The sequence below is a fragment of the Serinus canaria genome, chromosome 1 (assembly GCF_022539315.1).
Source record: "Serinus canaria isolate serCan28SL12 chromosome 1, serCan2020, whole genome shotgun sequence".
NCBI classification, from domain to species: domain Eukaryota; kingdom Metazoa; phylum Chordata; class Aves; order Passeriformes; family Fringillidae; genus Serinus; species Serinus canaria.
In genome coordinates this window covers 55,894,100-55,919,839 of record NC_066313.1, presented here as the reverse complement: position 1 = coordinate 55,919,839, position 25,740 = coordinate 55,894,100, and the positions used below count along the sequence as shown (strand labels likewise).

Here is a 25,740-nt window from a genome sequence, read left to right as displayed (position 1 = left end):
CTCTGCAATACTGCAGAGGTTATAATATTTCAGCCAATTTCTGTTCCGCGCATGCAAGTTACAGGAACCAACAGGAAGCTTTTGAAACAGCACAAAGATCTGCTGCAACAATAATGACCTCAATGTTTCCTTTTTGAGTTTTACACCACATTTTTTCCTCGTGTTTCATAATATTCCTAAGACCAGCTTGTACAAATATGGTTTCTTACACCATCCCATACCTGCTGCTCATCCTCCATGACGTTGCTGGCAAATTCAAACACGAGCTCATTCTGCTGTACAACTGCTGCCATAATAACGCATTCCCAGGTCTCAGTTCCACATACAAAGAAAAATGTTCTTGAATGTGAAAGAGCAGAGAGCCTCACTGTGGTCCAGCTGGGCAGAAAGGCACGTTCACAAAATGGATCGAGTGTCAATGTCTGTGTTCCTTAGATCATCAGTGTTCCTGGGTTCTTCTCTTCTCAAAGCAAAACAAACCAAGGCAAATCCTTTCCTAAGTTGCTCTTCCCACTTTGATAGCCTATACCACTGTGGAGAGAAAAATAAAAAAAATATCATTAAAAAATTGTTACCTTAGCTATGTGAAATAGTAGCAGTAGCAATAAAGCTTTCCACATATTAAAACTATTCTATCTACGTCCAAAAAAGTCAGACACTTATGTGTCTCCAAAGGTATTACTTTTACTGATTAATGTATGAGAACTTACATTACCTGAAACAGAACTGTTTCAGGAAATAAGACATCAGTTTCAAAGTGTTTAATATTAAAAGTGTGAGACTAAGGAAATGTTACAAAAGTAAACAAAGAGAAAATCCATATTTTCATTTGATCCAGAGATGCAGTTTTCACATTCATTAGTACCTCTCATCTTCACAGTTTATTCAAAATAAAAATACAAAACTCAGACAGACCTACTCAGTTGTAGTATATCCCAAGTATACCACATTTCTTCTTTACACACAGTTCAAATTTAACAAAGTTGTTTTGCAAGTAAAATGTTGTGGATCTTGAATCCCTGCGTCAAAATGATGAAGCCAATAAATAAATTCTTCATACAATCCAGAGAGTGTCCACGTTCCTACATGAAGCAGATCTTCAGCTTCATGTTAAAAATGCACTGTGAATGTACCCTTATCTCTACCAGAGGCTCTCAAGCAGCCGGAAGGAAACAGCACTGACCACATCACGGCAAATTAGAACTGTCAAAAAAACTGCACAGTACAAAGAAAAAAAAATCCCCAACTACTGAACTTAAACAGCTTCGGTGAAAGGATGCCTGCCCACAGCTCCCATGCTGTTCCTTACTCATCAGTGCCAAAGGTAAACTTGGTTAGGGTGAGCTGACCAAGAGGCTGCTGCACCAGCTCTGGGGAAAGAGGCAAGCGCAAAAAGAACTCTTCATATACAACTCAGGTGACCCAGACATTAATTTAAAAATCTACCATTTCAAAATAATAACGGGAGCAGGTGTCTAAAATTAGGGAACTAAGGAGTGTGTTGGTGCCTAGGAATTTAAATCAATATATGTTAAAAGAAGAAAAATGTGCAGTTCCTAGTGTTTTGTGCAAAATTCTTTAAACGACCTTTAATTAAGAGCTGCTGTGACAAAAGAATAAGGGGCAGAGGTCTAAGATGTACCCATCCAGAGTGAGACCCACAGGAGAATCAAGGTCAGTGCCAGTGGTGATGATTAGCATCTGCCTTTGTACAGGACGTTTAACTTCCCCTTGTTTTTGCAGTAGGCTGAAACTCAAAAAAATGAAGATCATCTTCCTCTCCCCAGTGCCAAGCAATTTAATTAGGGAGGATCATGTCAGAGACTCGTACTCCCTCACTCTAGGAAATGTAACAGCTGCTTTTCCTATATAGGTTGTGGTATTCCCAAATTCCTAAGTAGTGATGGCAGAGCATTTAGGCATTTAAGTCACTAGATCCTACCCTTCTAAGAAATCAGGAAACCCAAGATTATGCAAACAGGAGAACCTCCCCAACTTCCAAAGCATGCTCTAATTAGCTGTTAAAAGGTTTGTAAGAGTAGCCACAACCTTAACAACAGAATATTTGCTTTAATGAGAGTTGCATGCATGAACAGAGAAAGAAAGTGCTGTAGGAACCATTTCAACCTCAGGCTTGCCACTTTAGTGGTTGACTTGAGCAGTTAACAAGGCTTTCTCCATACTTTGGCAGAGTTATGGCACTGAAAGCTTTACATGCAACCATATAATCTTGGGTGGCTTCCCAAAATCTAATTATTTGGCCTTGCCTTTTAGAAGATGCCATTAGGGAGTAGACACACCTTGCCAGCATAGCAGGAGTAAGCACAACTTGGCCCATCCTAGACTCCTATCATCCTGTAAACTAGCCTGAAAATGAAGTGTATAACTATATAATATATAGTTTAATATTGCCTACAGGCATCGATTCAAGTGGGTCAATCTATGCCAACACGGATATTCCAACTTTTTCAGAAGAGAAGACAGGTATGGAAGTTTACATAGAGCGAACTTTACGTAAAGTAATAGAAGTACAACTTCTATTTTGGTTCCTGCTTAGGAATAAATTGTAACTGTCCAACAAGATGAAATAATATTTTAAGTCACACCCTCTAATCACTGAAGGGCAACTTCACTGTAAAGGATCACAAAGCAAACAGGGAACTACAAGAACCTCCTCAGCTGTCCAAATGAAGACTTCTGTTAAAATGGAGGTCAAGCTAATTGTTCAGAGCCAGAATACTGCAAGGGCTTATCATCATGGCCACTACACTGACTGAAGCTACTTGCATGGATAAAGGCTAGAAGTACTTAAGACCCAGTAACTTTCTAAGGTCAATAACAATTAATACAGTCAAATAAAGGACATTTTGGAGACACAGGCTACCCAGTGAGCTCTTAAAATAAGGAAAACTGGAGGTCAAGCTACCCTAAAAATTTTAAAAGCTCTCCACGTGCACTGGGAGCTGACATTTTCTTCCATTAGTGCCAGGTTATTCATTATTCTGTAAAACATTAATATTTTACAATAGATACTACAATACCAAAATGTACACTAAATGCATAAGATACAAAAGCTGTGGCAGTAAACTTACTAAAAGCCATAAAGAAATATTTCCTTACTTTTTATTTTAAAAAAGAAACAACAAAACTCTCAATGCAAAACTAATTATCTGGACTTAATATCATTTAAGAGACTGCAGCAGCATATTGCATTTGATCCACACAAACACTGCTTAAACCAGTCACACTATGCTAACATGAGACTCCTTATCATCTGATACCACTGTAGGAATGGTCAGTCAAAAGCTGCTTTATGAGTTCTGCACTGTGGTGATGCAGTGATGTGAGACTGTTCCTTCTCCCCTATACCAGGACCCCAAAACCACCAAGAGCTCTATAAATAAAGACAAGTGATACATTCTTTTTACAAAAGAAACATCTACCACAACATTAGTACCAGATCCAAAGACAAGTGAGTGAACAAGTTTTAGTGAGCTTTTACATCTAACCTTATAAAGGTTAGGGACTCAGACTATTACTGTTTGCAGGGTATTTTTCATTACTTCTGTTCAGTGTATAGTAATAGCAAATGACCTATTGGGCAACAACAGCACAACAGAATAATGCAAAAGTGCTTTCCTTTAATCCATATTACTTTCTCTGCCATAAGGAAAACAAGAGCAGCTTTGCACAGAACCCAGCAGAATTCTAAACCAGCTATATTTTCCTTCACATCTATTTTTATAAACTGTGCTTTCATTATTCCAACTATCACAGGGCCTTGCTGTCTATAGGCTAACACAAACATGACTATTGTTTTTGCTATATAATGCCCCTTATCCCCTGCCTGATTTTACATCCATCTGCGAGTAGAAAATAAGTAATTTGCAAACAGTATAAAATGTGTAAATTCCATCCACATGCACAGTAAGCTTGACTACATACAAATAATCCTAGGAGAAAGAGAACCCCATATATATTATCATAAAATTTACATCAAATTTTCAGAACTACAGAGGAAGTATGGTTTTGCTTTCATTTTTACTAATTGTTGTACAAATATATTATTAAAAGCAGCATTAAGACATGACAGTATAAACAAACAACTTGATTTTGGTTAATCCTTGAAACAGAACTCAAATTATTTTAATCCCCCTGGAAATTCCTTCATCCACTGATTCAACATCTAGGAACAAGCTCTTCAATCAGTCTGTCAAAAAGCACATTCAGTCAATCTAAGCTTTAGTACAGGTATCCCAGAAGATGCACTGTAGGATTCTGTCCTAAACATCAGCTAGATATCATAATTTTTTCCCCACCACTCTTTAGCATTTATACCTTTCAGTTAGCCCTAGCCTGTTGAGGACTAACTGAGCCAGTTCAACAAAGCTTCCATTAAATTCCTCCAGAACCAACATTTTTGGTCCAAATGGTGATGCTGCAGTATTGCAACTAGGCTCCATGTTGGAATCCACAAATTCTCCTTCAAATCCTGAAAATACGAGCCAGTATAGGCCACACTACCTTATCATTCAAGCACTGTAATGCAGAACACCAAAATAAGACAACGGCACCACACTGGAGCAGGCATAGCAGGCATCAAAGTACCAGGCAGAAACAAAAAAATTTGCTTAAGGTCAGCTATGAGCTTAGAAGACTCAAGTCTTGCTGCTGAGAGCATTGCAGATGAGCTGAAAGATGCCTCCAGGAAGCTACTGGATCCAGTCCCATTCAGGGTTACTAAAAATGACTGCAATCATCCTGCACTGCCTTTCTCATGGAATTAATAAGATCATTCATACATTTAAAATAAGAACCAGCTTAGCGCTTTAAGATTCAAGTGCAGATCTGAATTTTGAGTTACTGATGAAACAGTTCCACTCATTCAACACAGGGACAAATCACTTGAGATTGGAATTTCCCATTGATTACCTAAGACAGTCTGTGGCATTAGCACTAGCCTAGAAATGTCAAAGTTGTGACTTGACAGAAATGTAAAGCTGAATCTCTCCCTTCTCTACACCATCCTGGATACAGACAAAAGAAGGGACTGAATGAGAGGAAAGGGAAGATTAAAGAAATCTGAACAGAAAGACTGAGAACCATCTCAGGTGAGGTCAAACATGGGTGGTAACCATACCATCTCACTCAAATTTCTAACTCCATTCTACCAGCGGAGGTTAAGGATAGTTCAACCCAGAGTCAATTCACCTTCTAAAGACTCAAAAACTATCATCATACAGTAATGTTTTCTTTAAAAAGAAGGGCAAAGCTGAATAATATTGCAGTTCTCTTAATGCAGAAATCCCAGACCAACAATGATCTTTATATATAGTCCACACCAAGCATAAATGTTAACAGTTTAGTTATTCTGTGTCATTCTTTGTGTACTAATTTTTACTGTCCAGTAATATCACAAATTTGCACAGGACAAGGGATTTGAAACATGTACTTAGACCCAGGGCATCTGCAATGATGAAATGACAAGAAGAACATATTAATATATGTCACTTGGCACAAAAAAGTTTCTGAAGGCTCAGTCTTTCTACACCTCATACAAATTAAAGGAGATAGAAAAACAACGTGATTAAGACGGTAGAACTGAGGAAGGAAAGAAACAACATATGGAACTGACTCAAGTCTTCTGAGAGCATCCATGCTGCCTAGGGCAAACTGTGCAAAGGGGAACTGACATAATAAAAGCCAACAGAGTGACCTTTGCTGAGCTTTCATTAAGGACAAAGAAATCATCAGTATCAATAAATCCCTGTTTTGCAGCCCGTCTGGAAACCACAGGCTCTCAGTGCATATACAGCAAGGAGAACAGAGAGTAAGAGGGTTTATCTGTTAAATATAAACAAGTATAAACCCCCAAAACTGACACAAAATGCAGTCAATATCAAAGAAATTAAATTAACTCACTTGACACAAAAACAGATGTTTACTCCAAAGAGAAAAAAAAAAAACAAACGCAAGCAACAAGCTCTTTGCCATCACAAAAAAAAAAAAAAAATCACATTTTCATCTCTTTTTTGTAACTATCTCTTTTAGCCTGAATATTTTAATTTGAGGTCAGATTCCTTTCCAGCCTACTAACAGTAATGGCTCCACCTTTGTTTACAGACTCCCCCACACCTGAAAACTCTTTTCTTCCAATCTCGCATGCTCCCTCAGATTTTTTTAAGTCCCTTTTATTCAGCACATTTATGTAACACAGCTGTTGTACACAAACCCAGCAACCTAGCAGAGCACTGCTGGGGAAGCTGAAAAAAATTAAAGCATGGTTGAGGCTTTTTTTTCTTCTGTATCCTCTCCCGCCAGCATGCTCAAAGTGTCAAGGCAGCCTCAAATCAGTGTAGGTGAGTAGATGTAAAGCACTCTAAGTAATTGATTTATGCTGCAGCAACAAAAGATCAGCCTACCACCAACAGGCCAGGCCTAAAGAGCAACCCGAAAGATACTAAGCTGAGACAGCTTTTCTACTGAAGCTCCAGAGCTCCAGAAAAAAGTGTTTGAGCATCTGTTAAGAGCAAGCCTCCCTAATCTGATCAGGCAAGGAAAGGCCAGGCTGGGTTTTAGTCCTTCTAAAAGGACTGCACTGTCTAAAAGGACACTTCTCTGCAATGTCTGCTCTAGCAAAGTAGAGCAAATTCATCAGGAAAAGTTAGCTGACCTGAAGCAAGGGAGCAAGGATACTCCAGAGGGAATAGAGGGTGCAAATCCACTTCCCCATTCCCCCAAAATGAAAATAACTGAATTTTGCATTTTCATAGACTGACTGCATAGTAGAAGAAGAAGTTAAGGAGACGGGACATGACTTATCCCACACGATGGAACAACTCCATTCCACCTCTCCTCCCTAAAGCACCTGAGAGATTGGACATCTTTTCCTCCTTGCCTGACAGCCCCCAGCTCTCCTTCCATCCCAATCAAAACTGTTTAGTGGCTTCAAACACCATTTTGCAGCCACCCAATTTTCAGCACATTAGAAGCCAAAAAGACAAGAGCAGAGTAAATTTTTAAAAGTAGTTAAGCCATCACCTGGCTAGTCATACAGCTTTGAAACTTTTCAGATTGAATTTGGGTTACTGAAGCCTCTGGTCACAGATAAATCACTTATTTCAACTACAGTTAGATAAAAGCCATGTAACGCTGCTTCACTGCACAGCCCCTACTCTACCTGCCTGCAGGACCCACGGACCCAGGCACACACAGCAGCTGCAGTTGCATGAAAATGCTTTACATCCATGTGCACATGCAGCACATATGCACCAAAGCATATGTATGAAATGTGTGCCCTTCCACCAACTTGACTTTTAACTTCTGGTGCAGCTGTTTTGCCTACCAAAGTTTAAAAAAGCCCCACAATCTCCCACATCTCTATACAGAAAGGGGATACACAAAAAAAAAGTCCTCCTCTGCTTCCAGATCAGTCACCTCCACCCACTGCTGCTCATCAAAACGCCAATGCCACAGGGAAAATACATAGTTTGATCTTCTCCTCACCCACTGAAAGCCAAACAAGATTAACTGCCCCCCCCCCCCCCCCCAAAAAAAAAAGGACACCTAAAAGGACAGTGTCCCCCAGGCAGTGCATGAGGACATCACACATGTGCCAAGCCTGCAAGAATTCCAGAGTCTGTCTACCAGCCAGGGAATGGAGCAGAACCGACATCTCAGAGCAGTATGAACATCTTGGTCTTGGAAAGCTAACACCTGTGCATAGGCATTATCAAAAAGGAGAGGGGGTGTAAGCCATGCCTTCACCACCTGAAAAATTTTTGGCCACAAGCACACCACCACACTGAGCTCCCTGGCAACTGACAGCATGACTGCCCACCCTTCTAAGACTTCTCTGTAGGACTATCTAAAGGCCTCTTATCCTAACAAAACCATCAGGTTTTCCTATGGGAAATGTTTCTGAAAGCATGGCCTTTTGCAGTAATGTAATATGGATCTAAGGACCAGCTGAAAACATAACATTCACAGCAAAGACCTACTTCTCCTCTTGCTACTGCAAAATGGTACACAAACACAAACAGCAGCTGCAGTTGCATGAACACACTTTACATCCATGAGCACATGCAGCACATATACACCAAAGTATATGTATGAAATGTGTGCCATTCTAGTAAATGCAGAGGCTGGGAAGTGTGGTTTGCTGGTCCAAAACTCTTAGCAGTCACTAACTTGGTCTGCCCAGTGATTCTGCCTTTTGTAGTTAATTCATCACTATTGGTAGAGAAAGGAGAAAATCAGGTGATCGTATTTCCCAGGGAGACATTCAATTAAGTCAACAAGCAACTAGCTTTGAAAGAATGAAAGAAAAGCAATTAAAAATGCATCAGCCTAGATGTACTTGCTCAAACTCCTTAATATAGACACAACAGAAGTCAAAAGCTTAGGAAAGTTGCAAAATGTTTAAAAACCAGCTCAATGTAATCAGACCAAACCAGCCCCATTACATAAGGATTTCTTTTTAAACAATGGAAAAGAGCTGTCTTAACACATGACAAACCTTCAGTGATGCAGATTGCTATCATGTGTCTCTAAATGCAGGATTTTGCTGTCATTTTATTCCTGTTAACTGTGCACTTTTGGATTTACATATTCTCCATCAGAAAAATAGTAATATGTTAAAAATTGCGAAAGGAGAACAGATGGACTACAAGTTGGATATGACACTGCAAATGTCCACTTAGTCTAGCTCACCCAGTGGTAAGTGATACTAATTATGGAAAGAAAGCAAAACAAAATATCTCTCATTACTTCCTCTCCTATAACAATTAGTATATGCTATTTTATCCAATAGTAAATTTGCAGGGAGCAGATTGGTTTTATGTCTTGTAATAAGATAACCAAATTACCAGAATTAATAAGTAACATTAGTATCAAATATATCTTCCTATTTTTCACACTGCACAAAATCTCAAAAAGCTGTTTTAAAAAAAGATATCAAGAAAACAGTAAATTGATGAAATCCCAAACTGGGTTCAGAAATTTTTGCAAACCAAATGTATTATTCCAGCGACACAAAATAAATGTTTTAAAAGGCACCTTAAGTGGTTTCTTGCATTTAATAACACTTTTTATGGAGCATTAAGACCACAAGCCTACAAGAATCTATAACAATAGAGCTGCAGATAAGTCAAATTTCACTGATTTCTAAGGGGAAGATCCCTTGCGTCTTTCAGAAAGAGCTGGTGGGCTGAGCTCCAAGACAGCTAAAACAGGATATGAGGAAACCTGTAAAAGAGGGGTGGAGGGGGGAAGAACTGTTTGACCCTGAAAGATCTTGCTCTTTTTATTAACACATACACACAGAAAAATGAAGTAGTGGCAGTGGAAGGAAGAAAGATCAGAGAAACGAAATATAATTGCTTTGGAAGGGTGCCAAACTTCACAAATTACCAGTTGCTAGTCTGTACCCAATACTGACATAAAATTGTCAATTGCTCTCTAAAAACCATTTTGCCCATAAATTAATAACACAGTCATTATTTTTAAATCACCTGCAGGTAAAAGTTAAGTTTGCCAAAGAAAAACTGATGGCCAAAAACAATAACTTTTTTTTTAGCTGCACTATAAATGAGCACTATACACACACACATATATATATCTATATGAAAAAAGAAAACAAAAAATAGAGGCCAGCAGAGATCAAGTTCAAGTTAAAAGTTTCTTACTCCAGGCAACCTCTTCCAGCTAAGCATCAGTAATTCTAGATCAGGGAGTTAAATTCCCACAGGACTTCTTCAGTATTCTGCAAAAGTTGCTACAGGACCCAGCTCAGTAAAAATCCCATTACAACTTCTGCAACACAGATTTATAGCATTTTGTGGATTTTGGTTTGCAATTAATTTTTTAAAAAACTCTTCTGACTGGACTGTCAAGTGCAACAAACAAAATAATAAGTTCAAAATTACTGTCTGACACACCCATAGAAGTGCTGTGTGATTTGCATTGCTATGTTTGAGTACTTGAGCAGTTTCAGAAATCTGAATTTAATGGATGTGCACCAGCTAGAAAAGGGCACAAACTAATCCACACAGAACCCGCTTAGGCCTCCCCCTTTCCCAAACTCACAGACCTGGACTTCAAGCCTCAGTTTAGAACTTTTTTCTCGTCAGTGATGCTTATGTTCAAGGCTGCATTCAGCAAGTGCCAGTTTGACAAATATAAGGGGTCTTACCTTTGCAGTGTCTTTAAAAAAGCTGTAAGAATACAGAGCAGATTAGGCCATGTTTGCCTTTCATTTGCTGTCAGCTGTCAGCAAAATGAACAGTCAAAAGCCTCTGGAGCAGGCTGGTATTAGTCAGCTAGACTTGAATTTCCAGTTCTTTTACATTGCTGTCTATTTTCCTCCATTAGGTTAGCCTGTCCTACCCTGGTATCAGATTACAGGGAGCCAACATTTATAGCACCTTGCAAAACAGTCGAATATATCACATACCTAAGTCTGCCTATACCTGCTGCCCTCAATGCTTAACCCTTTCTATCAACAGGAGAAACATTTATTCTGAGTTAGACTGTATCACCTACAAAACATTTGCAGCAGAGGAGTCCTTTTTCCTTCTTACCTTACACGATGGAGTGAGATTTCATTTTAGGAACTGTGAAACACAGGCAGGCTACACCGAGAACGGAGGCTCCAAGATGCTCCCAAGAACAAACCTGTACCTGCAGACCCTACCTCCAACAAGAGCCCTGGCCTGGAAGCACTTGTGGTTTATCTCAGCAGGTCTGAGAAACCCCAATCCCCACTCTGGGTTCAAGATCGTGTAATCACACTGATTCCTTGCCTCCCCTCAGCCCCTGCTGCTAGAGCAGGAGGCAGGCAGGCGTGTTCTCAGCACGTAAGTGGAATGGCACAAGGAGAAGGCATTTCCAGCCCATGGCTCTCCCAGCAATACTGGCTCCCTTCTGCCCAGCCAGGATGTGGTGCTGCCCTGGGCTTGGCTGTTCCACCATCTCCCTGATGGTTGTTAGCCCAACTTCCCTTTCTGGAAGGTGTCCTGCTAAGCCTATTCTCACAGACTAGGGCCTGCAATTTAGACAGTGGCAAGTCAAATCCTGCAATGCTGAAACAAAAGGAGCAGTGATTTCCCTCTTTACACAAGATGCATGGCCAGCCCATGGCCACCAGCTGCAGTGGTAGTGCTTTAGAGGACTACACAAAATATTTTGTGTTCTTGTATGACAGGTACCTAACTTTCCTACAAGTTGCACATGGTGCATCTTGGACTTAAAGAGAGTTTTAACAAATGAATATGTACATTCTTACAATTCATCCAGAGTTGTTCAGGCATCCTCCTCCTTGGGACCAGTGGTGCATTTGGTTAAAACAGAGAATATACGGTGACAGACCACTACACTCTTACAAGCAAGCTAGCCCAAGAGAGCAGAGATGAAACACACAAGAAGAAATTTAATCACGTACTGTTTTAACTCAAATCTTTACTTAAGTAACTTTTACTCCTTTAGATAAGAATCATAGACATAGTCAAGGCAAAACAAAAAAAAAAAAGGCTAAGAGGGCTTGTAAGGAGAAACAGTACAGCTCATACCACAAAGCACTGCAACTAATATTTATCTGTGAGCTGCTCTAACTCAGCACTAGACAAGCATTTTGGTCTTTGAGACACTCTACTAATTTACAAGAACACTTTTATTTATATTTAAGCTAGCACTGAGGTTAGCAATGACACGTGAGTAAAATATAGATACATATTTCAGTCTCATTTATAAAGCTTATCAGTTAAAACATGTTTTTACAAACCATGCCTGAAGCTTATTAATCTATTTGCCACAAAGATCCTCATTCACCTTTACCCATAAATATAAGAAATTAAGCACTCAGTCACACATTTCCAATGGTTATACCACAGGAATTAATCAGTGAGAACTTTTGCACCAGGCAAGAAGTCACCTGTTTTCTACAATCTGTGACCAGTCAGAGCACATACACAGTGCCCCAACATACACCTTCTTTAAACACCCCCAAAGGTCGATTTTGTCACCCATTTGGTCACAGCAATTGAGATTACTTATTTTCAGAAGTTTTTTCTGAAATAGTTTGATGAGTGAACCAAGGCAAGTAAGATTGTGATTTTTTTTGTTTTTGTTTTTTTGGTTTTTTGGGGTTTTTTTTTTGTTTGTTTGTTTGTTTGCTTGTTTTAGGGTTTGGAGAGTCCAACACTATTCCTAACACAGGCAGGGATTCGCTCATGAGGTTGGGACGGGAGAGACAAATCTCCATCAGCATACCTCTTGGAAAAATTAAGGTACATATACTGTCAAAATCACAAAGCTGATACTTGCACTGAGCTTTGGTATAGATTTAAAAAAACTCCAAAAAACAACAAAAAATGCCCAACCCAAGAAAAGGTGACAACACCTAACATCTCAAAAGCAGAATTACTTAATTCAAAAGTCAAATGGCAATGAAAGGTAATTTAAGAAGAGGTGCAAAGTACCAAACCATACCTACAATCAGGCAGACTGATAAGGAACAGCTGCACACAGGGAAGTCAGAGCCCTCAGACTTCTGAACTCCCTCCCACTAATCTCCGATTCTCACAAGTCTGGGGTAGTCTTTTTCACTGTTTGTCTTTTCTAATATCATTGTCTGGAGTTTTTTAGCACAAGAACATGCAACTTATTTTTTGGCTTAAACAGGTTTTTTACGGTAGATCACACAGCATTTATGCAGGTCAGGGTAGACCTGGTCTCTTAACCAAGACCAAAACAAACCACATCTTTAAGAGAGTCTCCAGAGACAAGACATTTGTTACACCTTTCTGAGGTGAAATCTTCTGATTTCCAGTGTATTGTAATTTACAGGTCACTGTAGCTGCAACTCAAATGTCATCTAGAGCCTAACAAAGAAAATTGAAATTTATTGAAAACTATAGACTGAGGGACATAAGCTTTTCAATTTGCAGGTTGAAGGGTAAAGGCTAATTTGGGTTGGAAGGCTGTAACTGTGTATTTTCCCTCAGCATGAGTCAGAGCTCTGAGCTGAGACGTGCTTTCTGCATGGAAAATTTGTAGCAGTGTCACAGCTCACCAAAGAGAAAGACAAAAAGGAACAAAATACTCCAGATATGGTCAAGTGAAAAACAATAGGTAAGATCTGCACCATGCAGGAAAGGGAGCAAAGTTACCTGCTGACCAGTTTGCTCTGAACTCAAGGAATGCTTTCAAAACATTAGCTTAAAACTGAACTTGAGATTGGATACAACTTAAGGGAAGTACCAGCACACACACAGCACTGAGACATAGAGGGAGGGACAAGGTCTTGGTTAGAAAATGTGAGTATTACATAGCCAGAGGGACTTCAAAAAACAAAACAAAGGAAAAAAAAAAACCAAACCAACAAAACCCAGACCTTAGGCTCTTGCTGTAACTTGTTTGGTACACAAACCACCTTGTTACTAGACAGCCAACTACTTATGGGTGTGGAGCACATAGCACAAAGAGTTCTATGTGCAGGTTATACCAACAATCTCAGTGTAGACACACTGAGTATCTCCCCATTGTACATGGAAAAAAGCAACACAACTCACTTGTCTCTAAACCTTCCAGAGATGACTCCTTCATCCGTGCAGAGAAGCTGCAGGTTTGAGTTTTTTATCTCCAGTCTTGGTCATCATCTTTCCTTCTTTCTCCCTGCTAGCATCTTCAGCATTACTCACTTGTTATGCTTTAAGAATAACATTTTGAGAGGCAAATGCTTCTACGCTGTTCTTATTTTCCTTGCATACATTTGTCTCATTTCAGCCAGCTTTTCAAAAGGCAATCATTACCTTTCAGGTTCCAAGTCAGAAATTCACTCAACTGTGCTGTTTTCACAGAATCACAGAACTGTGGGCTCGCAGGAAAGCAGAGCAGAGGGGCAGAATCATATCCCTCACCCTGCTGGCCACACTGCTTTTAATGTAGTCCAGGATGCAACTGGATTTTGGGGCTGCAAGCACATGTTGTTGGGTCATGTCCAGCTTTTCATCCACCAGTCCTTGGACTTAAAAGTATGATGGTGTCTTTGCTTCTTAATCCTGCACAGTAAGAGTCCAGAACCAAATGCCTTTTTAAAAACAATGCCCTTCACTCATTTGTTCAATATTGCCCTCCCCCAAAAGCTGCTGCTGGGTTAAATCAATGAGGTACTGAAGGCTGCCTGAATTAGAGAAGAAGCTTTAACAGTATGAAGAATACAGACATTTCTGCTGTACTGAACTTCTATACAGGACAGAAAATGTTACAGACTCAAGTAATTTAAATGTCTGCAGAAAAAAAAGTAAAGAACCAAGCAGAGAATATCTAAAATCACGCCTTTTAAACCTCCTCAAGGTGAGAGACTGCTTACACAGTTGTAGTGGATAACATTCACTCAAGACATAATTAAAAGTTAGCTTCTTGGGCCTTTAAGATCCCAATTTTAATGCACTCTGAAATGCAATATATTCATTCCAAGTTATTCTAAAAATTACAATTAAAAAATGCATTAACTTGCAGCTATGCATAATAAGACAGTAATTAATATTCCCATGCCATTTGTACATTTTTCTTTTTACGGATCAGTGTAGCCTAAATTCATGTTCTAAAGTATTTGCATGGGGTGGGATTAAGAAGGGAGACTACTAGTCTGGGGAATTTCAAACTATTGAACTTGGCTATTAAGAGAATATAAATTATCTTCTGATTTGTTGTTACACTAACAATTCCCACCGTGGGGTTTCAAATAGTGACAAAGCACAACTTAAAGACCAACAAGATTAAAATAAAAAAGCAAAAAGATTTTTCTTTAGAGTGTTATGGAAAAGGAACAGGGTCTGCAAAGGTCCCTCCAGGGAAGGCAGTGTCTGGACAGGCCAGTATTTCTCATTTCGTAATGTCTAGGGAAGTGTACGCTGAAGCCTAAGTCACTCATATATGAGCACACACCTGCTCCTGGGAGACACAGAAATTCACTGCTAATGAAATGAACTTGACACAGAATTTATGAGTGTTGCATGAAAACACCTACAGAATCAGTGTACTCTGGAAACTTTCAGAGCTCCCACCAACCAGATGTAGAGAAATTCAAGCCCCACTTCTTCCTCATTTCACCATTGATGTTCCCATGTCTTTTGCAGAACTAAATAAGGCATCAGAGGTGGCTGCTGCGCATGTGCCTGTGCCATCCAGCTGCAGCCCCCACCACTGGGCTCTGTGAGCCAGCCTGATTCCCTAGCTGTGGGGGGAAGCAAGGCAGCAGGCAAACTGGGGGGAACCAAATCACCTGGGGAAAACGCAAAATCACCTCATCACCTTGTGCTGTGTACCAAACTTGGTCCCATTCAGCAAAAGGAAGCAGCACAATCTCACCACAGCCAATGGCTCACAAATCTGGAGACCTCTTTCTCCCTCCCCTTGGCTCTGCAGAGTGAGTAATACAGCTACTTCAGCATGCACTTGCCCCACTCTCTCAGGCATCGTCTGAATGGGGCAACTGCACAAGTCCACTCACACTTCCCAAAAGAGAAACCCTAACAGTGTCATACACAGAAGGGGAATTGAGACTTATTTCTCCTACAGCAGCTTTTCCCCACTTTAACCCACAAGGAGAAGATTGTTCCTACCTTTCCTTCATTCTAAGAACCTCTAACAGTTCCATAAGAAAGGACTAAGATTGCTCTAAGTTTTCCATATAATGAATGGGAGCAAAGGTAGGTTGCATCTCCTGAAGATGAAAGGTCCTTCCGTAGGTCACATCTGACTTCTCTAAGGTATCAGGAGTTGATGCAGACCCCAATGCAGAGAACCAGAAAATGGTTTGGATTGGAAAGGAACTTTGAAGATCATTGAAGTCCAACCCCAATGCCACAAGCAGGGACATCTGTCACTAGACCACGTCGTTCACAGCGCCATCCAACCTAAGCTTCCAGGGATAGGGCATCCACAACTTCTCTGAGCAACCTGTACCAGTGCCTCTCCACCCTCATTGTCAAAAACATCTTCCTTATGTCCAATCTAAATCTATGCTCTTTCTGTCAAAAACCATTGTCCCTTTTCCTGGCACTACAGGACTTGTAAAACGTCTCTATCTTCTTAAAACATCTCTATCCTTCTTAAAAGTCCCATACACCGAAAGGCTGCAACAAGAGTCTTCTCTGCACTGAATAAGTCTCTTAGACTTTCTTCACAGGATAGCTGTTCCAGCCCTCTGACAATTTTTATTTAGGTCGCTGGGAAAACAAACATTCCAGCTTTTCTTGCAGCACCACAGCCTCATCACACAAGAAGCTCCTCAGCAGACATCATCTCTGTTATGAAAACCCACAAATTATCATAGGATCCAGAGGCAGAAGGTTTTTTATGTATCACTTGTAACCTACCCTTTCCTCTCCCAGTACAACATTCAACCCATACAGAGTCAGGAGGGAAAAAAAAAGGAAAAAAAAGAAGAAAAGAAGAAAAAAAAGATAAAAAATAACAACCCACTATATACCACAAAACAAACAAAAACCAAACAAACAAAATAGCAAAAACAAAAAAGTCCAGTGAAACAAACAAAACTCTATACAAAACACCCTACAATAAATAACTAAAAAAACCACAACCAAAGAAAAAAAGCCCCCCCCCCAAAAAGCAAAAGAAGAAAACACAAGAGAAAGCTGAGTGGTAGATGGAAGATTAAGTAGTACAATAAACAAGGTAAGGCAGAGACAGGCTGCTTTACATAGTTTCTAATCCATCCTTTAATTTATCCTCCACCCTCCTTTCTTTTTTTCATTTCTGTTGTCTAACATTTCATCTGCTTCTGTGAAGTCTCAGTGGTTTATTGTGACCATAGATACAATGAAATAATACCAGAATTGCGTGGGGGTGGGTAAAAACCCCAAATCTATGCCTTTTTCAAGATGCCATACACTTCAAGCAGTTTTGTGGAGGTTTTAATATGTATTCCCCTCAAGGGTTGTGCACTGTTTGTACCTTTCCTTTCTCAAACATGACAGTACAGAGAACAGTGCTGAAAACCTGAAAGGGAGAAAGACCAGCAGAATCATCCTGCCACTGTGAGAGGTTTCCAGTGCAGCTATGTTAGAAATGCGAGAGCTGGTGTCTTTCACAGAGGCAAAATGCGGAGTTTTGCCCTTGTGGTGCTGGCTCCTGGCCCTGCAGACACCCGAGGGACCAGGAGCTCAGAGCGGTGCCTGCCTCTGAGTGCAGCTCCTCTGTGTATGCAAAACTTCTCATGCGGGCTGCCATGCAGAGCAACCCATAGCCCAGTGCAAAGCAGGAGAAAAAACCCTAAAACAACAGCCACAAAAAATCCCCAAACCCCTTATCCATCCAATCTCACTACCCCTACAAACTTTCTACTCTTCCCCATCCTGAGGAATGTGATCTTCAGGCTGAGACCCTGAGGTCTGTACTATATGCTCTTTTAAAGAGCATATAGTACAGAATCATTTTATCACATGGCAAAGACATCCCTACTCAATGCTGGCTAGTCAACAAGCATATAATTTAAGAGAAAAAACCAGTATTCTGGGAGCTATGCTGTCACATGAGGAAGAAAAGATCACCAAATGAGACAAAAAGGCTGAAATGTATGCACAGTTTCAGTTCTAAAATAATTTTGATGTGCAGACTACTCGGTTCTCTAAAATCTGGTGTTGGGGTAGATACTACTAGAGTTCTAATTTCAGTAAATTAATTATGTTGCAATAACATCCATATCTTCAGAAATCATGCAACATACATTTAAAAAATTGCATCGTTTACAATAGAAGGTTTTATGTGCTTTTTCTGTGCACTTCTAAACAGCTGTTTAACTGAAAGCCAGAGCTGTCTCAAAACCACAAATGTATTGAGATGAAAAAAATTAATAATTAAAAAGAAAAAAAAAACACTCAGAAGATTACAGATTTTACAATCAAAACTGGTCAGGTAATGTGGCAATTACCTGCCCAGAAAGACATTAATGAAATTGCACAACTTGAGGCCCAACCTGCCCGTTTCTCAGATGCATTTAAAAACTCCCACGCTGGTAGCTGTGGAAAACGAAACACCGGACCTCAGCTCTCACTGTGCCAGGATAACTCCCATGGTTATTCACGCTTCAGGAGTTCAAGTCCTGCTTTCTGTTGAACTACATAAACCCTGATCCTTACTCTCAGGTGCCTAAAGAAGGGGCTGGCAGGGATAGCGAGGCCCCAGGCGCGCGGGCGCAGAGCATGGCGCTGAGGAGACAGTTGGTTGCACAAAGCTGCCTGGGGCAGGCGGCGTTGCCATCTCTGGCGCATCTGCTCCCCTGCTCGTGGTTTAACGACAGGAAGCACAGCCCGAGATACCCGGCCCAGCAGCGAGCTCTTCCTGCCCGCACAGCCAGGTCTGTCCCCCAGCAGACACTCCGGGACACCTTCTGAAGAAAGAGAAGAGAGAAAAATGAAGTCAACATGCAGAAAGCTGGCCAGATGGATGGAAGAAGAAGCAAACAGGTCAAGCGTATTGAAATGTGGCCCCAGAAGGCCACCAAAGCAGTGTGCAAAACACTGGTGGCACGTTCTCAACTAGCAGGGCCCTGGACAACAGGCAGGCCAGCTGTGGAGCTTTTCAAGTCTGGTCTTCCTCAACCAGGCTTGTACACCACCAAGAAACCAAGTTACTTTAGCAGATGAAATCTTTTAAGATTCTTTCTGAAATTGTCAGATGTGAACTACAACCAGTGGGAAAAAACCCATTGCCAAAACCAGTAATTTTCTATGACCACCTTGTCCTAGAAATGGGGACAGGTTAACAATCTACAGGGCTTTTCCAACACTAATACCTAGAGTAACACACCTATTAGTCTACTGCAAAATTGAAACCCTGAAGAAGCATTTGGTACTCACACGGTAAGCACAAAAACCAACTGCTAGACAAAGAATAACTTCAGTAAAAACCAGAAACTCCAGCACAGCTTATAACTTCTATAGTATACTTCTATAGTATCCATATGCGAAGCAATATGCTATACTCAGCCCGTCTCTAAGTTGTCTTCTGTTCAGTCTTAGATTTCCCCATAATATCATCTGTCAGAAAACATCATTTCCTTTGTCAGCCTAAAAACTGTATTTTCAGGCAGGATGAGAAATTATTAAGATGGCCTCATATCTGTTCTCCATCAATGACCAGCTGGTGGTATAAAATGGAGGAAAACCAATTCTGTGCTGTCATCGGCAGGACTGCCAATTAAAGCAACAGACGACACGTCAGTCATGTAAGTTGGGAAATATATCAACCAGTAGATATGTAATTGATTTTCCACTATCAGGTATTGCTGTACACTAGGAGAATTTTCTGTATAAACCTAAAAGCAGGATTTTACTCCAGGATTTCAAGGAGTATCTGACACATTTTACCCCTCCTGGAACCAAGGTACTCCATCCTAACATGGTCTCTGTCCCTGTCCCAAAACAGTTCAGAATAAAAGTGCCTTCATTTGGTGACTGGCACGCATAGTAGAACAGCCACCTCAAAGTCAGAGGTTTGCAGTTCCCTGAAAAGAACAGGGTCCAAATTCTCCTCATTTCTAACTAGAAACATATTCCTCAGTTAGATTCCTCTGATACAGTATATTTTGTCCCTGGCTTTCATGTGCTCCCACATGAGTTCTGTGACCACTTGGGTTATTCCACAGAACCACATGTGTCCCCTGCCTCAAAAGACAAGACTACATCACTCCATGTCACTGAATGCTTGACCACTTCATGCCTTGGAAATCAGAATGAAAGCCCTACACTACGATCATCAGACACTAAGAGAACGTTTGCTTCAGCAGCATTTCTGACATCCACTTAAGACACATGTTCCACCTTTAACAAGTACTCAAGTAATCCCAAGCAGCCAACAAATCTAAAAAAAAAAAAGAAAGATACAAAAAGTAATGGTTGCTCAAAAGCCTTTCTGAACAAAAAAGCCTTGCAGCATGAACTGAACCTTACTAAATTTTGCTGGATTGGCAAAAGGAGAACTGAAAAAAAAATTATTTTCCATCTCAGATTCCAACAATACTATGTAGCCAACAGCATTTTGCAGATTTGCTTCTTAGTTCGTAAGTCACGTTGGTCATATCTTGCAACATGTACTGGCAGGATTTAATGTTTTCCTAAGAAAACTGGGGTGGCAGATGCTGACACTGGTCCAGAAATTATTTGCTCTCAAGCTGGATATTCTTTTTAACCCTGAAAGTTCATCTGTGTCCTGCTACAGAACAACAGATTTTATCACAGCAAACATTTCAAAATTCTCATACATATTTATTTTCATGGTGTATTACTATGGTAGTAACTCCAAGCATAACAAACACAAGAAGTAATATTTACATGCAAATTCATATCTATTATACGAATTATAGACTATTAACTTAGAAATTTAATGTAAGAAGCATAGTGCTAATATAAGGGGGGGAGGGGAATGTTCATTTATAAATTATTTTGAGACACTTTAAAATCATCCAAGTTTCCAAGCTCCGTATAGTTAAAGCAAAAATGAAAAGGTAAATGTTGTGGTATTTACATTTATAAAAGCAAAACAAAAATCAGGATGACTTGATTTCTAAAAGATTGAAAATGTACTCCTCGAGACTGCTGCTGCACGGCATCAGGAAGGTACCCACATGCTCCTGTGTTTGTTCATCTGACTCAGTTACAGCTAACACGGGAGGAGTGGTCTCCACAGAATGGCTTTTCCAGCAGAACAGTTGTGAGTCAACTTGCCTCATGTCTCTGCACTTAACAGCCCAACTGCCTGGCTTGGTGTGTTTTTTGGGAAGGTAGGAGGGACCACACCTCACCAAAGCACTGTGAGAAGAGAGGAGCAAAAGAGAAACTGAGCTGACTGACAACCGCTGACCAGGCTTCCCAGACAAAAAAAAAGAAAGGACTGCCTCCATGGATTTCTACTGGTTTTAACCAGCTTCAGAGGGGAACATGATTTTTAATTCTACCATATCCATTTAATAAACACCCCAAAGAAGACATTTTCCAGATAACCGAGGAATTTTTTAGTGTTGACTTACCAAGCAGAGCACAATAACCAGCTATTCTGTTTGCACTAGAAGGCAGTACAGTGCAATGAGTTAATAATTTATCATGGCATTGCTCTTGGCAACTGACCATAATCAACTTCTAAAATTCTTCCTCATTCTTACATTTTTAGTCTCAGCAAGAATATGGCACCCTTAGAACCTCAGCCCTAGCAGAACACTTCTTAGCTGAGGTAAGAGGTTTAATCTTCTCGAACACCTGCTTTCTTTCTGGATTGTTTCAGGCTCAGAGCAAAGGTCATCATTTCATTTCAATAACCTAATTTAGCAGACAGGAATAACTAAAATATTTTTAAACAATGCAAGAAGTTCACATTCTTTCAAAACTGCAGCAATGCAGTTCTCATCCCTGTGTTTCCTTCCCTTTTTTCTCACAGAAGTAAAAAGAACAAAAAAGCCCAAGCTTCTGTCTTCACCAAAAGCTTTTATTTGCACATGATCCCAAATTAACAAGCAAGCACCTTTTCCTCCCATTTTATATTACCAAGACTTATTCCTTTACATAACTTTGGGCAATACTTAATTTATTAGTTAACAAATTCTTCTTCTCAATCAGAAGCATCCAGCTGTGGTGTTCAGATAATTCATTGGAAAACAAGTTTTGATGTGACGTGTCAAAGAGAGTTAAGTCAATCATCCTAAGTATTGCTTTGCTAAAGCATTGGCCATGAAATGCGGTCCATTTCCAAGGACAACTCAACTGTGCTACTTCGTCCCTTCCTCTTGTTGCTCAATCCTAGCTCTTACAAACTCCACAGCTCCACCACTCTGAAATCAATCACTAACCTGGTTCAATCAACCAGCCCAGCAACTTCTGTGGCATTGACATCTGACTTGCCAACTTGGTTCATCTTGGCTGAACCAGATAAGGAAAAGGTTGCTCTCGCAAGCAGCTAGGTCTGCGGATAGGAGGGGAAGGCAATAAAGCACTAGAAAACAATCTATGCTGTCAGCGAGAAAAAATGAGGATGGCAGTCCTCAAGCAGCTGGATGAGTGCTCCTGCCAAGAAAGCATCCAGGAATGACCATGCCCACCCCTGTTTTGCTAAAGGCACGTTTTAAATTAAATTAGACTGGTACAGGTTTGCATGCTCACAAAAACATCGGTTCAGAGTGTAAACTGCAACTTTACCTCAAGTAATACAGCTTTACTGTTGAGTCTTACCTAAGGGCAAGCCATGGGCCTGGGCAGATGCTAAATGAGCTGTTTAAGGATTTACAACCCATCACCTCCAGGAGAGTTCACTATCCGAGTAAAACTTGCTTAGCCCAAACCTCCCTCCTGGGCTCCAGGGCACATCCATGCAAACCGCTGCTGCATGGGTTTAATGGGATGTGCCACCAAGCCAGCAGGGAAGTTACACATGCTGCCTTCACTTACGAGTGAAAAAGCAGCTGGTGTGAGGCTGAAGAACCTTCAGTGTGCACCTAAACTCTGTAAGCACATGGTATGTGAAAATACCAGAGCCAGCATCAAGGCATTAGCATTATTGTCCCATCTAGTTAATAAATACCATGCTTGCTCATGGCAGACGGTATAACAGGTTCTCCGAAGGCAGTCTCTGCCAGAAAGAAACTACTTTCTCCTCACAGTAGAGGTTTCACCCCACCTAGAGATCCTCACTTAAGGCAGCAAAAATGAAGCTACCAAACTTCACACTGATTTTTTCCTATTTCCTTTTTTTACTGACATGTTGCATCTGTGCAGCATGCACACATCAGTAGTCCTGGGTTTCCTCTCTCAAGGCAATGGGATTTTACCCAGCTAGCTCTTTGCAAGTAATAACTGCTACCGTCTCTCCCCTCAAAAGCACAAATTTTACATCATCATATATCAATATCATCACAGCTTTTCTGTTTATGAAGTGTAAAAGTACAAATTAACAAAATACTTCTGATGCCACCTGAACATATGGCACCCATAAGAGACACTTTAAACATTACAAACACCAGAATCTATACACAAAATATACCCTTCTAGCTACATTGCTTCAAAAGTATTAAACCTTTTCTGCAAATACCCCTGTTATAATTTAAAAAAACCTAAATTTGCAAGTCCAAGATCTTATCTTGTAGTTTGGCAAAAGTTTTTCAACATTTCTTACTGCTGAGAATTATTTCTAGTCCAGTACCACTAAAACAAGATTTAATACATGTCATTTGAAGGACCGTATTAAAAGACAATTAGGTCTTTATAAAAACAAATGGTAGAATGTTGCATTACGTCAAGCCTTCATAATCAGACATATGTATTTCAGAAGTGCCCAAATAGGAAAAAATATTCAGCCAAAAGTAACTTTCTGCTTTTTTCCTCTGGAAATTCCTTCACAGTCCATAATTAAATAGTCTAAATTAATGGTTTCTGTGTAAGAATCATAGAATAGTTGTTGTTAGAAGGGACCTTTAAAGGTCATCTAGTCCACCCCCCTACTGTGAGCAGGGACATCCTCAACTAAATCAGTTTGCTCAGATTACAGCCTGTTCAGACAAATTAAAACTGTATTTCACTTAGTTGCTTCAAAAGCAGCTTATTTCATTGTTGCTTTGAACTGATACTAAAATAAATACACTTTTTTCACCAAAAAGGACCCACACATTTGAAAATGCTACAAGTCATCCTCAGCAAACTTCAGACTGTTTTTCAACACAGAAAGTTTCATTTTCATTCATATGACTAAACCATCTTTTTTCTGTAAAGAAAAAAGGTCCCCAAATAGACACTTCCTCTCTACAGTTCCTTCTTTTCTCTTTTTGAAATAAACATTAGTTGGTCTTTTTAAAAAAAAACCTGAACCAACAGGATGGCCTCTCAATAGCTCATCACCAAGAGTACCTGGAGCCCTTTGCTGGGCTCACAGAGCTCTCCACAAGCTGGCTCAGAGGCAGTACGAGACAGGGAGATGAATTCTTCCAACGTGTGCAGTTTGCAACCCTTTGCCCTCCATGGCCCGTAAGCTTCACAATTATTTTCTTGATAGCTAACTCTCGTTTGCATGCCTAATTTACAGGCATCAGGCCAAAGCTTGAACAGCTACAGAGACTAAATAGTTTACTATTAGAGACTCTGGAGATGAGGGAGTGACAGCACAAAACAAAAAATGCATCAAGAGGATGCGAGTGGATAATGTAACCACCAACTGCGAGGACAATGCCAGGCAAATTCTGTCATCAGCAGGCAATGTTCAAGCCCTGGTGCCTTCAAGACACAGTTTCCATGAAAGCTCTTCCTAAGAGGGTCATCTTCTGGTTGGAAAGACAGCCTCCACTAAAAACAAACCATGTCATCACATCCTTGGGAAACTATTCTTGCTAGCTCCAAAATTATGTAGGGCAGCACAAGTAGCAGGCACAAAGAGGAGGAAACTGACAGTATCCTTGTCAACTTGCTTTTAACTTGAAATTGAGTCTGGCTGGAAGTGCAAGTTAAACATTAATTTTCTGACAGTGGTCAGGACCAGGTATCACAAAGTGTAACTGTAGTTTCACAATCATATTTTGCTGCTTCTTTCCCTAGCTGCAACTTAAAACCGAATAAACACCAAGATAACTAAAAACTGGAGAACAGCAGTGACTTGATACAAAGCACAGAAGAGCAAGGTAGTTTTCTTCTAATCTGTCAGCTTTATTCACTCTGTCAAAGGATCTCATGAAAAACACTAGTAACACTAGAGGAACATACAGCATGACAGAACAGTATACGCAGCCACAATAAGTAAAAATGTTTCTTTCAAGAGCAGACAAAAATTTGAGTCACCCAAGCTCACCCCTTTGTTTCAACACAGAAACTCAAGAGCTGTGCAGTAAGACATTTATAATGAGCCCACTTCAGAAGTCAAACCACTACCATGCAAGAAGGTGAAGGAAATGCAGAAGGAGCTCACAAGTGAAGCGATGAAACCGTTAGTATGCTAACGGCAATATTCAAGAAGTGCAGTACACTCCCCTCGAAACAAAAAATGTATTTGGTAAATTCACACAGAAATGTTGATGATGAGTTAAATATAGGGTTTCCTAGAAATAGACTAAAATGTCTAATTATAGATGAAGACAGTGACATTCAATCCACCCCAAAGCAATTCTTTCCCACAGTTTCCAACCTATGCACTTAGCATTCCTATTCCTAGCAAGTTATCCTAACCATAATATACTTTCCCCCAATACAGAGAGAAATAAATTTTACACGCAAATTGAGGAATTGGAGGTTCTTTCCAGGCTAACAAAACTACTATCAGTTTCACAGTGAAGCCTGTTTGAACCTAGTACAAACTCACACATGACACAAGGGGAGTGATCTCTTTAAGGACAAATAAATGACCTGAGCTCCAACACTGAAGATGGCTGATAGGGAAGGCCTAAAGCACACCAAGGTAAGAATGCATAAACTTTGGTCACTAGCCAATGATCCTCTCAGCACAACCACTGACACACTGACTGTGGGAAGCTTTGCCAAAGGACAGGCTAATATTGAAGAATAAATCTTTTTTACTTCTACATAGATTATCCAGGTCAGATCAGAAAAGTGAAAATATCCAGAGCCTTTCACACGGCTGCTGCAGACTTTTGATAAGCAAAAGACTTAAAATTCCAGTATGTATAGTCTCTGTCAACTACTTTATCTGTGAAGAAACACTTAGGTAAGATTTAAGAATGCAAATAATCTCTAA

At 40.2% G+C, this 25,740-nt stretch overlaps 1 protein-coding gene across 9 annotated transcripts in view; it reads right to left on the bottom strand.

Moving 5' to 3' along the window:
* The window catches only part of ELF1 (E74 like ETS transcription factor 1), an 87,612-nt gene that overhangs the window by 37,461 nt on the left and 24,411 nt on the right, over nucleotides 1-25,740 (bottom strand). For 7 of the 9 annotated variants that reach the window (XM_018908696.3, XM_050978765.1, XM_050978750.1 and 4 more), the window contains one exon: nucleotides 222-531. In XM_018908696.3, coding sequence (XP_018764241.1) covers nucleotides 222-293 — 72 coding nt within the window. In that variant the 5' untranslated portion in view covers nucleotides 294-531. Of the gene's footprint in view, nucleotides 1-221; nucleotides 532-10,192; nucleotides 10,324-13,568; nucleotides 13,732-25,740 lie in introns of those variants that run through there. The other 2 variants (XM_050978761.1, XM_030234638.2) reach the window with 2 other exon arrangements.